This window comes from Labrus mixtus, chromosome 11 (assembly GCF_963584025.1).
Source record: "Labrus mixtus chromosome 11, fLabMix1.1, whole genome shotgun sequence".
NCBI classification, from domain to species: domain Eukaryota; kingdom Metazoa; phylum Chordata; class Actinopteri; order Labriformes; family Labridae; genus Labrus; species Labrus mixtus.
In genome coordinates this window covers 1,336,031-1,351,772 of record NC_083622.1, presented here as the reverse complement: position 1 = coordinate 1,351,772, position 15,742 = coordinate 1,336,031, and the positions used below count along the sequence as shown (strand labels likewise).

Below are 15,742 nucleotides of genomic sequence, written 5' to 3'. Positions count from 1 at the left end.
ACACCTGACATGAATTTTTGTAAAGATTCAATTCTGTAGTCAGGGAAACCACAAGAAACAGAAAAGTACGTCAAAGTATATTTTGAAAGAGTACATTTAATGACCTCAATATTATATCACTTAGCCTGTTATAGAACAGAATGCTACATACACTTTTTCCACATCAAAAGAAGTTATATTTACAGAGTGGACATTAACCCCCTTAGAGATAAAGAAAAGAAGACTAACAGGATGCTTTTCTAAGATCTATGGAGCATAGTTAAAGTGCATGTCCCTTGACCATTATGGGCGTATCTAATATCCCTTTGAGCTATCTAAAGAGTGTATAATCTGGGCACAATCTGGCCATAAACAATAAGGCCCAGGGTGTGACCAGGACTACCAGGACAGAATTAGACTGAACGCACAATGCAGAAAGTGATATAAGGATTTCAGGGAGACGAGGGAAACAAACAGAGTTCTTCTCATAGTCCTCCTTCCAAACCATAGTTGTTTCAGCTGTATGTTTCCCTGTGCTGTTTGTCCCTTCTCCCGTTCTGTTGTCTCCAGCTCTCCCCAGGTGAAGCTACTGATTGCTCAATGAGGCACACCTGGCCTCAGTGCTTAAAAGCCCAGTGCAGTGTTCGGGAGGATGGAGGCTTTAGGAATAGGAACGGCTGGATGTTGCTGCGCAATGAGGTTCCCGAATCTCTATTTGACTGTTTAGAGGCATACAGGATATGCGCTCTGAACTTGTGCTGGGCAATTAACTGATAACGATTTTGCTTCCCACGATCATAAAAACATTATAATTGACTTTAAATGGTTACTATGCAACATGCTGTGTTGCACTCTTTTTGTCTATACATTTTTGGATTGGATTGGAAAATCTTTATTGTCCCCGAGGGGGCAATTATGCTTTGCAACAGAAGTCCATACGGATGATACACGTCATAAAAACTGCACAAAGACACATATATACATACAAGTATTTCATCACGATACAGGTGAGTGAGATATGAGTCACAAACATTCCAAAAAGCAGAAGTGAACCTCTAAACTCTGCATGAAGAGGGTGCTGAGGGTCCTCCAGGATGGACTTTGCCTCATGAGCAAACGGCAACCTCTGGTCTTAAAAAAGTGCACAATCCTGCAGCTCGTCGAGCGTCCGCTTACAGCTGGCTCCAGGAACACAGGAAGTCACATACACATGACCGGTAAAGTTTTTACAGCATAAATAAACATATTTACAGCCTGATACAAAAAAAAAAAAACCAGCTGATTAGTTGTTGTCATCATGGGCACACACTGTTCGAGGGGGCAATTTATTTTAAATGGCTCCATTTGGCTTTTGATTTTATGAACGATACGTGTTATCCATAGTAGGGTGTGTAGCTGACATGATTGACAGGTGGGCGCGATGTAACGGTTTGTCAAGAGGCTTAAAACCCGCCTCTGCTCCAGCTCTCAGCCTGTCGTTAGGTTGACTGAAAGTTAGACTGAGACAGTATTTCCAACATGGTGGCTGCTGCTGATGAGCCTCTAGATCCCCCTGCAGGAACAGATGGGTGACGTCACTCAGGCTTTGTCCATTAATATTTACAGTCTATGCTCCCGAGTGGCTCTTACTTGAAAAACAAGATTGTTGGCGTTGACTTGAATGATGTCAGCCACATCATTCAAGTCAACGCCAACAATCTTTCTACAAAGTGAAACTACATTTCCCAGCCTGTTTTTGTTAACAACATGAGGTTGTCGAATAGTGAATGTTTCAAAGTGTTTGTTTTTATATTTTGGCCACAAGAGTTCATCACCACTACCTCAAAAACAGTTAATTTTCTTTTCTTATTTTATCTTTTTTTTTTTTTTTTTATACATTTGTAATTTTTCACTTATTTCTTTGTATTTTTTGCTCTATTTTTAAAGCGTTCAAAATCTTAAACTTAAAGTGTTAAAGTTCAATTAATGTCTGTGATTAAGACGTTTTAAAATCAATGAGTAGTCATCTTTAACTTTTGGGGATCCCTACCCTGATGCCGCATTTGTTTATTCAACTTCCTGTCTGAAAAAATGTCTCTTTTAGAAAGCAGGAAATCAGGCGCATGATGGCCAGGTGATAAGGTCGTGCCCTTATGTACGGTACATATAGTCCTCCAAGTTGACGGCCCAGTTTTAAGTCTGACCTGTGGCCCCCATTCCTGCTTGTCATTCCCAACATCCCTACTTTGTCTATCTGTCTAAATAAAGGCAAAACAAATATTTAAAAAGCAGGAAAAATTGTGCCACGATTGCACTATTTTAGAACCATCAATCCCTTCCTGCTGCTTCTAAATAGTGATTTGACAATAATGCTCCTTTAAAAACCTAATTTAAAGACAAACACACCAATGGGCTCAGATATGGCAAATAAGTCCATTTGTCGCTTACTCAATCTGGGCACATGGCCGGTTTAAGATTGGGCCCAATGTCTATATTTGACACAAAGACACTGTTGATTTAAACGGGTCCATCTTGATCCTGAAAGCAGGATAGACCGGCTCCCTGAAGGTGGTCTTAATGGTGTAGAGGTGGGTCATTTCATCAGAGGAGATTTTGTAGAAGGACAGAGTACCAGCTGGCCAGTCGAGGTACACCCCCACTCTGTTTGAGACGGGGACGGGAATGGGTTTTTTTGAGTTTCTGATCAGCACGGAGTAACCGTCATCTGAGCAGCTCAGACTCCAGGACTGATCATTCCTTCCCAAACAGCTGTCGTCTCCCTCCCCCTTCCTTTTGATGCCTTCGTACGTCACTGCGATATAGACGTTTCCCGTCCACTCCACCTCCCAGTACCAGCGACCAGTCAGACGGTTTTTACAAAGCATCTGCTTCCAGTATGAAAATCTCTGCGGATCTTCAGGATATGGCTGCTTCTCTCTGACCACTGACAGCTTCCTGTTGTTTTCTGACACTATGACATTTCTGCTTGCTGTGTTTAGGTCCAGTGTGAGTTCACAAGAGTCTAAAGGAGAGAAGAAAATAAAGTCAGCAGCAGTTATGTGAAAAATTATCAATTGCTGAATTATTATAATTTAGGCAACCATATATAGGAATTTAGTTGAGTGTGCTTTGGCGCCCAATGAAGGACTCTACATGCAACTGCACTGCCGTAAGACACACATAGTGCACTTACGCCTCCCCCCACTTAATGCATTTGTTGACAAACAGAGCATGGAGACGTCGGCGCAGATGTTGAGAGAAGCCAAAGAACCATGTCGACTGACAAGGTACAGTGATGTTACCGTATTTTGCGCGGATCTGACTCTGCTAGCATCTACAGCCCGTTGTTAGCATGTGGTAGTGTTGTAGTACTCAAAGTCAGTCTTCAGTTTTTCTCGGTATTGTCTCGGTCTCAGACTGGGTGGACTGGATTTTAAATCAAGACCGGTCAAGACCACAACTGACAGGTTATTTGGTCACGTCATTAAACGCTGTTATAAGAAGACTACAACACTAGCATGTGGAGTATGTGTTTGTGTATTCAACTATTAGCATGCTGACTATAGTCTGTAGCTTAATGGCTTCATTGGAGAGGGGCATTCATTATGCTAGTTGAGGTAGGTTTGTAAGGTTATACACTCATGAAGCTGACATGAAGATCTACGATGAATGAGACGACTTTTTGCCATAAGACATAAGATTGATTGTTTTATGTTTCAAACCTGAGACATAACTTGGGTACAGCGGGTAAAGCTGCTAACATGAGACAATGATGACAACGTGCCGGGCTTCTCCTGACGTACCCGGGCTGCTCTCATTGAATCACTGCTCAGGTCGCCGTGGGAGTAGATTTATTATCTAAACACCACCGGAGCAGCGTTTCTGCCCCACTTTCTATTGTAGGCAAACGCGACTTTATAACATGTAGGGGGGAAAAAACACACAACTTTGAGAAATGAGGTCTTATTGACCGGTAGCTTTGCTAAGTTGGCTGCCCGGCTACCGGCACCGTTGCCCGGCTTGAGTACGGGACTTCCGTCCGCCAGGATTTTGAACTTGTCAGGCCCAGCCCGGGGCAGAGGGCTCTCCGTGGGTGAAGTGTCAGTGTTTGATGCCAGGGAGAATGTTAAGCTGTAGCAAAGGGACGAGCAACAAGTTCAACCCGGGCTCTGGGGATTGCGAAAGCACGAGTGTCAGGCTGGGAAAGCGGGTGCAGAGGGAGTTGGAACTGGAGCTCATGGCCCCATAGCTAGCACTAGATCCAGGCATCCCGGGGCTGCAGCCACGGACCCACACTCGGCTCTCGTCCCCGATGTCAAAATCCCGTCCGGACTCGCTTTATATCGCTGTTTCAGTAACAGTGAAGTTATCCTGTGTCTTTCAACGATACAACTTCCCCTATCTAAACATTACTTTCTGTTCCTAGCTGTCTCTCTTCTTGTACTCTCAATATACTCTCTCTGTGTTTGCTGTTGTTTTCTGATTGTGTGTATTTTTGACTTAAGTTACGTTTCTGTACTTGCAGCGTGTTTGATGCTTATGCAGTTGTTTTGCCTATTTGCAGCGCATTTGTTTCGTTTGCAGTGCGTTTGTGTCTTTGCATTTGTTGTGGTAGTTTGCATTTGCTTTTTAATGTGCAGCATTTCTATATACGCTGCGCGTTTTTCCAAATGTATGTCGTTTCATCAGTTGCTGAGCGTGTGAACCCTACCGGCCACCCTAGACCTTTAAACTAAATGTGGAATCACTCAGCTGTATGCAACAGGACAGCTGAGAGGTTATCCGTCGTGCAGTTTTGTATACGAATTAGTTGTAAAAACCTGCAGATGCTTCAATGTCCTTGGTACAAAACTATTGCTAGTTTTAACCCTACTCTTGAAATTTTGTCAATTAAAAAACAATTTTATTCTACACCTTCTCATTATAAACAACACAACTTACACTTTCTAAGACCAGGTTTCATTGACTGCGAGCCTTCATGGTCCGCCCTGATGCAAAAAGAAAGACATGTCAGCTCTTATCAACAACAAAGGATGTTTTGGGTGCAACTCAATGACCCGCTTACGCAAACTACCAACACTTAGAGTCCATACCTTAGAGTTTGTAGTTTCTGCAGGCCAGAAAGCAGCTTCATTCCTGAATTTCCTGGATTATTGTAGCTCAGGTCCAGCTCTTTCAGATTGGAGGAACTGGACCACAGAGCAGAGACCAGAGAAGCACAGCCTTTCTTTGTGATCAGGCAGCCGGACAGTCTACAAACAACCACATTTACAAGGTTTATTTTTCCCCCCACTAGAGTGCATTTCATTGATCCTCTTTTATTGTTAGAACTGCTGTTGCAATTATCTTTTTGTCAAAGTCAGTTCTACGAAGGCTCAAAAAGCCATGTTCGAGTTCGAGTCCCAATGGCTCGAGGTGAATTCTCCGGATAATATCCTGATGCATTCTCACATCAGCTCTTTCACAACTTTTACTTGCTGTGGAAGAAATACTAGGGGTCTTGCTGGACAAACTCTGGGTGAAGTCAGAGTAAAAAATGTGTTTGTTTGCGTTCACACATGCAGCTCCTCTGGCAAATATCAGGAGTTTTCTTCAAGTGTGAAAGCCCTAAAAGTAAGTAGAATAAATCTTAATGCGTCTTTCTCCACGCCACCTGGGGGTTACCAGGTTGTTCCTCAGGTCAGAAGAGATATATAAAGTCTCCCTTGCAGATTGTTTAAAGACTTGACTTCATGATGTTAAGTATCAGCAAAACAAGTCATCAGCGTACAAGTAGAAGTATGACAGAGTGAGAAAGATTAAACAATATCATTTTAATAAATAGTAAATATGTACTTTTTCTTATTTATACAACTAGTAAAAAGTCATCAGTTGAACACTACTGACCTGAGAACCTCCAGTGTACAGTGCGGACTCTCGAGCCCAGCGCAGAGCGACTTTAGCCCTGAATCTCGCAGGTCGTTGTTACTCATGTCTAGTTCTCTCAGATTAGAGGAAGGGGAGCTGAGTATTGAAGACAAAGCTTCACAGCTTCTCTCTGAGAGACTGCATCCACTCAGCCTAAAGAAGAATCAGCAACAACACAGGGATTGTGAGATTATTCAAAGTAGTAGGATACATTTTAATTGATTCAATTTATGTCATCTTTTAACCTACAGAGCTTTAGTGGAGGCTTTCACAACTGGCAGCAGCCTCAGAAGAGCTTCCTCTGAAGCAGAATATTTCGTCAGGTCAAACTCGTCCAGATTTTCTTCTGATGACAGTAAAATGAAGACGAGAGCTGACCACTGAGCAGGAGACAGTTTATCCGCTGAGAGACTTCCTGAACTCAAAGAGTGTTGGATCTCCTCCACCAGAGAAGAGTCCTTCACTTCCTTCAGACAGTGAAGCAGATTCATGCTTCTCTCCAGGGAAATACTTTCATTCATCCTCTTCTTGATGTACTGGGCTGTTTGCTGATTGATTTGTGAACTGTTCCTTGTCTCCGTCACTAGGCCTTTAAGGATAGACTGATTAGTTTGCACAGAAAGACCTAGAAGGAAGCGAAGGAACAAATCCAGGTGTCCATTTGGACTCTCGATGGCCTTGTCCACAGCACTCTTGTAAAAGGTTTCAGGACTGACACCCACCAATTTAGACCACAGCGATGTTTTTTCTTCTGACAACAGATTGACACCAGATTTGAAGAATGTCAGATGGACATAAAGAGCAGCCAGGAACTCTTGAACACTCAGATGGACAAAGCAGAATACTCTATTCTGGTACAGTCCTCTCTCCTCTTTAAAGATCTGTGTGAAAACTCCTGAGTACACAGAGGCTGCTCTGATGTCGATGCCACACTCCATCAAGTCTGATTCTTCAAAGATCAAGTTGCCTTCCTGCAGCTGCTCAAAAGCCAGTTTTCCCAGAGAAAGAATCATCTCCTTACTCTTGGGACTCCAGTTGGGATCTCCCTCAGCCCCTCCATACTTGATTCTAGTCATTTTGGACTGCACCACCAGGAAGTAGCTGAACAACTCAGTGAAAGTATTGGGGAGAGTTGGACCCTCTCTAGTTATCAACACATCCTCCAGAACTGTAGCAGTGATCCAGCAGAAGACGGGGATGTGGCACATGATGTGGAGGCCCGGTGACGTCTTGACGTGAGCGATGATTGTGCTGGCCTGCTCCTCATCCCTGAATCTCTTTTGGAAATACTCGTCCTTTTGTTCGTCTGTGAATCCTCTGACCTCTGTCACTATGTCAATGCACTTACGGGGGATCTGATTGGCTGCTGCAGGTCGTGTTGTTATCCAGATGTGTGCAGAGGGAAGCAGTTTCCCCCTGATGAGGTTAGTCAGCAGCACGTCAACCGAGGCGGGCGCTTTGACATCAGTCAGGATTTCGTTGTTTTGGAAGTCCAGAGGAAGTCGGCACTCATCCAGACCGTCAAAGATGAACAAAACCTGGAACTCTTGAAACCTGCAGATTCCTGATTCTTTGACATCAAGGAAGAAGTGTTGAACAAGTTCCACCAGACTGAACTGCTTCACCTTCAGCACATTCAGCTCTCTAAAAGTGAATGGAAAGGTGAACTGCATCTCTTGGTTTGCTTTGCCTTCAGCCCAGTCCAGAGTATATTTCTGTGTTAAGACTGTTTTCCCAATGCCAGCTACACCTTCTGTCAACACGATTCTGATCCGTTTATCTGGTCTAGAAAAGACCTTAAAGATGTCTTTGCATTGAATCGTTGTCTCCGGTCTGTCTTGTTTCCTGGATGCTGTTTCAATCTGTCTGATTTCATGTTCATAATTGACCTCTGACGTCCCTCCTTCAGTGATGTGGAGCTCTGTGTACATCTGATTCAGAAGGGTTGGGTAACCTGCTTCAGGAATACCATCAAAGAAGTTTTTAAACTTCTGTTTCAGGCTGGATTTAAGTTTACAATGGCAAACTGGAGCAAGAGTTCCTACGAGGAAAAAGAAGACACAGCTGTGAATATGTAAACATGTGATTCATCGATGGTTTTATGTTCATTCAAGAGTCAAAGGTTATCATTAGATTGTTAAAGTAAGGATTGTGGGAAATTTTCACCAATGCAAACTCTTAATCGAACCATATGATCCGTTTTGTTGTCATTTTTTACTCTTTTTTTCTGCATTAATTAAAGGCCTCTTACTGTTCTGCAGAAGGATGGCCAAGTCCTCCAGCTTCATTCTCCTCATGAACTCCTGTGTGACCTTCAGAAATGCCTCTCTGCTGGTCCAGCTCTGCTCATCAGTCATCTCCTCTTCTCTGTTTTGACCCCCTGAGCATTCTGGGTAATCTGCGCTCAGAACCTTTTCAAACTTCTTAAGCTCATCCTTCACAAAAGCAACAATGTTTTTCTCCAGAACCTGAAATTGGATACTATTCATGTGACTTTCCATTTAGAATAAGGGTGGTTTCATATTTGGAACCCAGGCCCGGATCCAAGAACACTTGACCCCAAAGTCTGCTTCATTTGATCAGTGTGAACACAAACGTAGTCTGCCACTGTGCACGAGTCTGTTTCAAGAGGTGGTCTCGGGCTTGATTCATGTGTACCTGAGTAATGTCTGCAGGAGAACTTGAAAATTTCCAAATCAAATGAAAGTAGCAAAGGTTATACCGTTGTATAAAACCGGAGACAAACACCAATTCTCAAATTACAGACCTGTTTCGCTTCTCCCACAATTCTCAAAAACTATAAAAAAAAACTTTTAATTGGCACACTGGAAAATTTGATAGAGAAACACAACTTACTCTCTGACAGTCAGTATGGATTCTGAAAAAAAATGATCGACAACACTAGCTCTATCAGAACTCGTTGAAGAAATAATGAATTCCCTGGACAGTAAGAAACATGCAGTTGGTGTATTTATTGACCTGAAAAAGCATTTGACACAATTAACCATAAAATGTTAGTCTATAAACTAGAAAGATGTGGGATAAGGGAGGCTTACAGTGGGTCAGAAGGTATTTAAAAAACAGGAAGCAATTTGTGAAAATGGAAGAGTTTGACTCTGATTGTTTGGGCATTACAGTGTGGTGTCCCACAGGGGTCAGTGTTGGGCCCAGTATTATTCATTCTGAATTTCAGTGACTTGAGTAAAATAACATGCATCAAAGTTTGTATTATTGGCTGATGACACAAACATTTTAGCTTCAGGGGAGCTGTGTAATCAACTCAGAACTCAACTAAATAAAAAAATGTTAGACTTTCAGAAGGTATCATTAAATCTTAACAAGAAGAAATTCATGATATTTGGAAACTACAAGACAAACAATGAAATACAAGTGTGCATAGAAGGTATAAACATCGAATGAGACATGAAACAGAATTTCTTGGCGAGACCATTGATGACAAAATTTGCTGTAAACTTCACATTAAACACACCCATAACAAATTATCTAGAAGCATTTCAGTCCTGGCAAAACAAAACACATCCTGAAACTTAAATTACTTAATATTCCTCACTGCTCAGTGCTCACAGTGTTTACCGTTTCTTAACTACTGCTCAGAAATCTCGGGAAATACTAATAAAAGCAATCTTCGAGCACTCAGTATAATTAAAAAAAGAGCCATAAGAATAGTACACAATGTCGGATTTCATGACATGAACTCATTATTTTTGGTGTACAGGTAGAGAAGATCTTTATATGTTGATTTTCTTTTACGCAAACTACAGTATCTGTTTTTCTGTTTCATGGCTCTTACATTACACACCTTGAAAATGGAGCCCAGGTCAGTTTCACTTCCACTGAAATCCTCTGATGGCTCCTCGTGAACTCTGTGAAGAAAAATGTATCTGTTGGTGATGTTGACTGGACTCTGTTAGTATGAGTCACTTCTCACATTATTCTTAAAGTCCCCATGAAATGAACAAAACATTTTCCAGGTTTTAATCCAGCGTTCTTGTGTTAAATGTTCATTTATCCGCCAAATATATCTCAATGAAGCATTATTTTAGTATTTTTACATCAGAATAACTAACTTTCCACTTCCTGTAAAAAATTTCAAATGTGTGATGATGCCTCATCCAGCACTCGTTTACTAATGCTAACGATCCAATCAAATTCATCCCAACTTTTTGTCCTAGCTTCTGTCTTGTGATAGATGTAGTTTCACCCCCTCTAACCAAAGCAGCCTCCGATGATGCAAATTTGGAGACTCCTTTTCAGACAAGAAATGCAGAGCTTTCCCGTCTCAGGGGAAAATGAGGGCGGGATGCACGACCATTCAAAAATACTACCAGGTTTCTAATGATACAAAGCTTAATGCTAATGGGTGAAGTATCCCTTTAAAATTATTACAGTCAGATGGGATCTTTATTGACAAAAACATTAGGCTTACAAATTAAAATAAACCATGTATTTGTGATAGTGTGATTTTATATAACATGATTATGCCCCTGTAGAGCGAATTTGGGCTGAAAAGATCTGTTGACTCACTTTGAAGTTGGATCTTGACCTTTGAAAACAAGAGGATGACCCATGGACTGGTCACTCTTCATGGACACACCGCTTGGTGCAGGAGATTCCTTACTTTCCTGCTCATCCCTAAAAATAAATGGAGATTTGAAACGGCAAACATTTTTAATATAACAGTTGTTCTAAAGGTTTTGTGCCTTACTTTGACATGGCAGTTTACCTTTTAAAGACAAGAGGATGACCCATGGACTGGTCACTCTTCATGGACACACCGCTTGGTGCAGGAGATTCCTTACTTTCCTGCTCATCCCTAAAAATAAATGGAGATTTGAAACGGCAAACATTTTTAATATAACAGTTGTTCTAAAGGTTTTGTGCCTTACTTTGACATGGCAGTTTACCTTTTAAAGACAAGAGGATGACCCATGGACTGGTCACTCTTCATGGACACACCGCTTGGTGCAGGAGAATATTTTCCTTTAACTTTAGACCTTCAATAAAAACAGAGCATTTAAAAGACAATTTTCAAAAAATGTGTGCTGATGAACTTTTGTTTACTTTTAAAAAAATAAAATACAAAAGAAAGTGAAAGTATGAGGAGTTTAACGTCTGTCAAGAAAGTTGCTGTTTGTGTTACAAGCAAGCAGTGGAAGGTAAAAGGTAGTGCCAAAAACTGCACATCTTCTAATGGCCACTTGGTCAGGCTAGAATTTATAGACTTGTAGAGTTCTGTATCTTACCTCTCATGAGAAGTCTGTATCTCATCTTCCTCACTCTGAGTGTTGTTGGAGGACGGGACCCCCTCAACTTCCTGTTTAGATTTACTCATGGTCGATTGTTTACTTTAAAGCTCCCGCGAGGAACTTTAGGCTGTGTGGGTTTGGGCATCACCTGTGGACAAAACATGACTTTTTATCTCTGCTGATCTTGTCCTGTACATTTGTAAGTAATGTTCACAGACAAAAAAATCTGATCCTCCTTGATTTTTAATACCGATATACAAAATCCACAATTCATTTGTGCGTGGATCATTTTTAAAAAGCAGTTTCAGGAACATTTTGTTTTTATCCTCAGATAAAAACCTCTCACAGGAGCTCCAACACAAACCCGACACCCAGAAGTGTCACAACGCTGAATGCCCTTACAAAACGTGGGCAAAGTTTCGGATCATGAGGTAAACGTATGTTGGAGTAATCCCAGGATGAGTCTGTAGAGGGTACTTAACGGCTTTTTCTTCAAATCATGCAATAGGTCCCCGATATGAAACCAAGAATTTCACCAAACGGCTACAAGCCTCTACGTAACCCGGTGAAACATCTTACATAGACTCTGCCCTCCCCTGGCAGCCCTGCAGCATTCTGCCCCATGAAGGCTTCCAGAGAGCTGACCAATCAGAAGAAAGTGGGCACATGGGGAAGGGGGGCCTTAAAGAAGGAAGCAGCTGAAAGGATCGGTTTTAGGTGGAGGCTGGAATGAGGGTTTTTACTGACGCCAGTATCAGATAAATAAGGAGATATTTGAGCTGCTAATCATGCAAACTGCTCTACAGGTTTGACAGACTGACAGCATGAAAAGCGAACAAGAGGAGAATATTAGATCTTTAGCTGGTCTCCTCTATCACAAGGTTCAAATAGAACAATATAAATTAAAAAATCCTCTGAAAACAAGAGAGTAAAATCTCCTGCCCACAAACTTAAACTGATATATTTGCAACTTAAACAAAATCATTATTTCCTTTGAGTTACGCAGAGTTAATAAGGAAGCTTCTCAATCCAAAAAATTTCATTTAGGGCGCAGTCATACTGGCTATCCGTACCGTGCCCAAGCACGCTTCAACCCTAAAGTCCAGTTAGTTTGACCAGTGTGACCGCTCCATGCCGTGCTCAGGCACGGTACACTTCCTTGGCTTTGGCACACTTTGGAGAGGTGTGCTTTGGTGCAGTACACTTCATGCACGAGCACGCGGGTAAATAACGCTGACAGCCTTCATTCTGGAGAAATCCAGAGTTTCATGTCTGTATCTGACTAACATGACTCAATATAAGACACAAAGTAGCTGTCATGTTCTCTGTGTTGTTCTCCGATGTGCGACCGCAGAATCGGCCGCGCGTCTATTTTATTTTTGTATTTATTTATTGCTGTATCTGATTAAAATGGCTTAAAATAAGCCGCAAAGTCAGTAAAGTAGCTGTCCGCTCTCTGTGCTGTTCTCTGATGTGCAGACTCAGACTTGACTGCGCGTCCCTTTTTTTTTTCTCCCTCGAGTCCGCCTGTTTGTCAACTGAGTACGCTAACATAAAGCATGCATGTGTTGTATTAAGACGTTACTACAAGAGGTAATCGTGCTTAAGCACGGACAGTCCTGTGTAGTGTGACCGCGGGCCAGCCAGCGTGGGAGTGGCGCAGCGGGGGGCCAATTGTGCTTGAGTACGGCACGGTACAGATAGCCAGTGTGACCGCGCCCTTAGAGGGCAAAAAAGCTAAAAAGGTTTTTTTTTTCTGGCACTTGCAAGTGGAGATTTTGCTGCTTCTATTTGTTATGTATAAATGTAATCAAGAACTCTTTAACTTTTGGACTTTGGGTTGGTCAAAGTAAGCAGTGGAAGATATGCAAAGTTAGAGCTGACTACTTTACAAGTAATTAACATAAAGCCATGTACTTCAAGCTGAATAAAGGTTTTAAAGGTCCAATCAGTGAGATGTGTAGAGAGTGAAATGATAAAGGTATCTTACTATCTGCTATCTTACCCCCCCACACACACCACACACACCACACACACACACACACACACACACACACACACACACACACACACACACACACACACACACACACACACACACACACACACACACAGCGTTTGTCAGATATGAGAGCAGTTATCAGGTCAACAGGTGTTGCAGCGATGGAAGCAGGTAAGAGAAGTGGTTCAGATAGAAGTGATTGTACCCGACCTAAAAAGCCTCTGCATGTTTCTAATAAGCTCCACGAGCAGAAACGTGCTCAAACTAGGATCAATATTGGAGATGCTTTTTGAAAAATGGAGAGAGGTTAGAACACAGAAAGGTTTACAGACCCATGCAGAGCTGGATAAACACTGAAGCTTCAGAGTCCACCACATGGTGACCTGTGTGAGCATGGACTCTAGAGAGGAGGGGGGGGGGGGGGAGAGACAGCTCTCTACAATGTTTTGAATTTGGACTGCAGTACCCATTTTAAACACTAGGGGTCAGCTGCTTTAAGTTCTTTGTCTGCAGCATAGTAATATGGAAATTAAAAGAGGAAATAGTTAATCTTCCAGCTATTTCCTCTTGCTGATCTCAGCTTCCACATTGTCCTTAAAAAAAAATAGGTCAAAACAATTTTCAGTCAGATTTCTCCAAAATGTCTCAGGAAAGTTTTCTGTTGGTGTCCTGCCTGCTGCACACCTTTATGACTTCACTATCTACACATTAGACCCACATCAGGAAACTCTGGTATGATCAGAGGCTCACATTAAAAACAAAGATAAAACTTTTACAGTGAGTGACACCCAAGTGAAGTGAAGACCGCCCTTCCTGTTATATTCAGCGCTGTCAGTTATTTATGGAAGCGATTAGTGATCAGAATTCAAATGATAAAGCTAATTTGAAAATTCAAATGCATTAACAGAAATTCTTTTTAATTTTCAGAATATGAGTGTATTATTTGACTCAAAAATAAAATGATGATTCATTTATCTAATTTGAATTTTAGTTTTCAACTTCAAAAATGCACATTCTTTGACTAAATTAAAATGAGGAAGAAAATGACATTTGCTTTATCATTTTCAAAAAATGCCCCGCTAAATCTGTATCATAATTCAAATGAAAAAGCTAATTTTAAAATGAAAATACAGAAACAGAAACACGTTTTAATTTTCAGATTATAGGTGCATTATTTGACCTATATTTAAAATGAATATTCAGTCATCCAGTTTGCATTATACTTTTACTCTCTATGTATGCATATTGTATGACATCATTCAAATGAAAACTAAAAGGTCTTTGGCTTTTCGTTTTCAAACTTGCTGTACTAAAAAGTGATCATAATTCAAACTCGAAAACGAATTGGCAAAGTGGACGGCGCAGGAAAGTGACTCAAAGTATAATTTCTTAATATATTTGTAAGACTTACACCCTCATCTCTGCAAGCGTGTCTTTTTTTTATGCTTTTAATTTCCGTCTCTGAATCTCTGCTTGTCTTCCTCTTCTTTCCCAAAACAAAAATGTCCCTATTCTTCCATTGTTTTGACAACCTTCACATGTTTTTTTGCAGAGCCTGCACGTGTTCTTGTTGTTGTTTTTTATCAGGGACTTTTTGACTGTGTTCTCACGTTTAGCTCCTCCTCCTGCTGCTGCTGCTGCTGCCACGAATAGACTTTATAAATACAGATGTTGACTTTTTGACAGAGATGTTTGTACTGCACTCAGTTTCTTTATTTTATTCCTTTATCCCTCTGAGGAAAGTTAAATATTGACCAACACGGAACACGGAACTCCACACTGCTTTCAACAGCTCATCTGTCACAGCTGCTCATAAATAACATTTAGGCTACAGACCAACATGAATGTGAATTCTGTTCTTAATTAACTGTTGATTTCTCCACATCACAATTAACAATGGAGTAGGCTATAATTACGTATTTTTACAAGGAGGATTAGGGCCACGTTAAAAAATATATATATTTTTTTAAATTTCGAGATTAATCTCATAAATTAACGAGTTCGAGACCAGCCTGCAAAATGATGAATGTAGAACTCTTAAAGTCTTCTCCTCTGCAGACAGCTTCCTCAAAGTCAGTGTGGTTCTTTCTTCAGTTTCTTGCAGTATCTTTTCAGGGTGCTGATATTTTAAGACAATGTGAAGATGATGATGTGCCAAAAGCATGTTTAGTTTCATATCTGCATAAGTAAAGCCCCAACACAACTATTTGTGTCTGTTATCGGTCTGCCTTGTTAAAGTGTCTCATGTGCAGAGACAGTTTGTGTCCTGTTCATCATTTTACAGATAAACAAGTTCTTACAAGTTGAAGTGAAAACTTCTCTTGAACTGTTTTTTACCGACTACACCAGGAAGTAGACTATTTCCTTATTATTGAAACCTTTAGGACAAGATGCTCCATGTTTGTCATTTGAGAACAGGATGCTCTTCTGATATAGACTAAAATAACCACTTTACTCTTTAAAGACTTTAAGAGTTCTACTTTCATCATTTTCACACAGGCTGGTCTCGAACTCGTTAATTTACGACTTTAATCTCGAAATGTATTTATTGATTTATTTTGAACGTGGCCCTAATCCTCCGTCGTATATTTTTGTTAGCGGTCTATAA

General features: G+C 41.0%; 1 protein-coding gene and 1 long non-coding RNA gene across 4 annotated transcripts in view; both read right to left on the bottom strand.

The window, feature by feature from the left end:
• Positions 1-76: 76 nt before the first annotated feature.
• The window catches only part of LOC132983285 (uncharacterized), a 162,362-nt gene continuing 146,696 nt past the window's right edge, over positions 77-15,742 (bottom strand). For both annotated transcript variants that reach the window (XR_009674825.1, XR_009674824.1), the window contains exon 2: positions 77-1,129. This is a non-coding gene — a long non-coding RNA (uncharacterized LOC132983285). The remainder of the gene's footprint in view (positions 1,130-15,742) is intronic.
• Positions 1,712-15,742, bottom strand: part of LOC132983277 (NLR family CARD domain-containing protein 3-like) — a 14,334-nt gene continuing 303 nt past the window's right edge. Inside the window, exons 2-12 of one of the 2 annotated variants that reach the window (XM_061049539.1) lie at positions 11,130-11,280; positions 10,791-10,880; positions 10,610-10,699; positions 10,411-10,518; positions 9,686-9,749; positions 8,117-8,333; positions 6,115-7,906; positions 5,845-6,018; positions 5,052-5,147; positions 4,900-4,946; positions 1,712-2,980 (exon numbers count right to left, since the gene is read on the bottom strand). In XM_061049539.1, the coding sequence (XP_060905522.1) occupies positions 2,448-2,980; positions 4,900-4,946; positions 5,052-5,147; positions 5,845-6,018; positions 6,115-7,906; positions 8,117-8,333; positions 9,686-9,749; positions 10,411-10,518; positions 10,610-10,699; positions 10,791-10,880; positions 11,130-11,218 (3,300 nt within the window). In that variant the 5' untranslated portion in view covers positions 11,219-11,280 and the 3' untranslated portion in view covers positions 1,712-2,447. Of the gene's footprint in view, positions 2,981-4,899; positions 4,947-5,051; positions 5,211-5,844; positions 6,019-6,114; positions 7,907-8,116; positions 8,334-9,685; positions 9,750-10,410; positions 10,519-10,609; positions 10,700-10,790; positions 10,881-11,129; positions 11,281-15,742 lie in introns of both variants that reach the window. The other variant, XM_061049538.1, reaches the window with a different exon arrangement.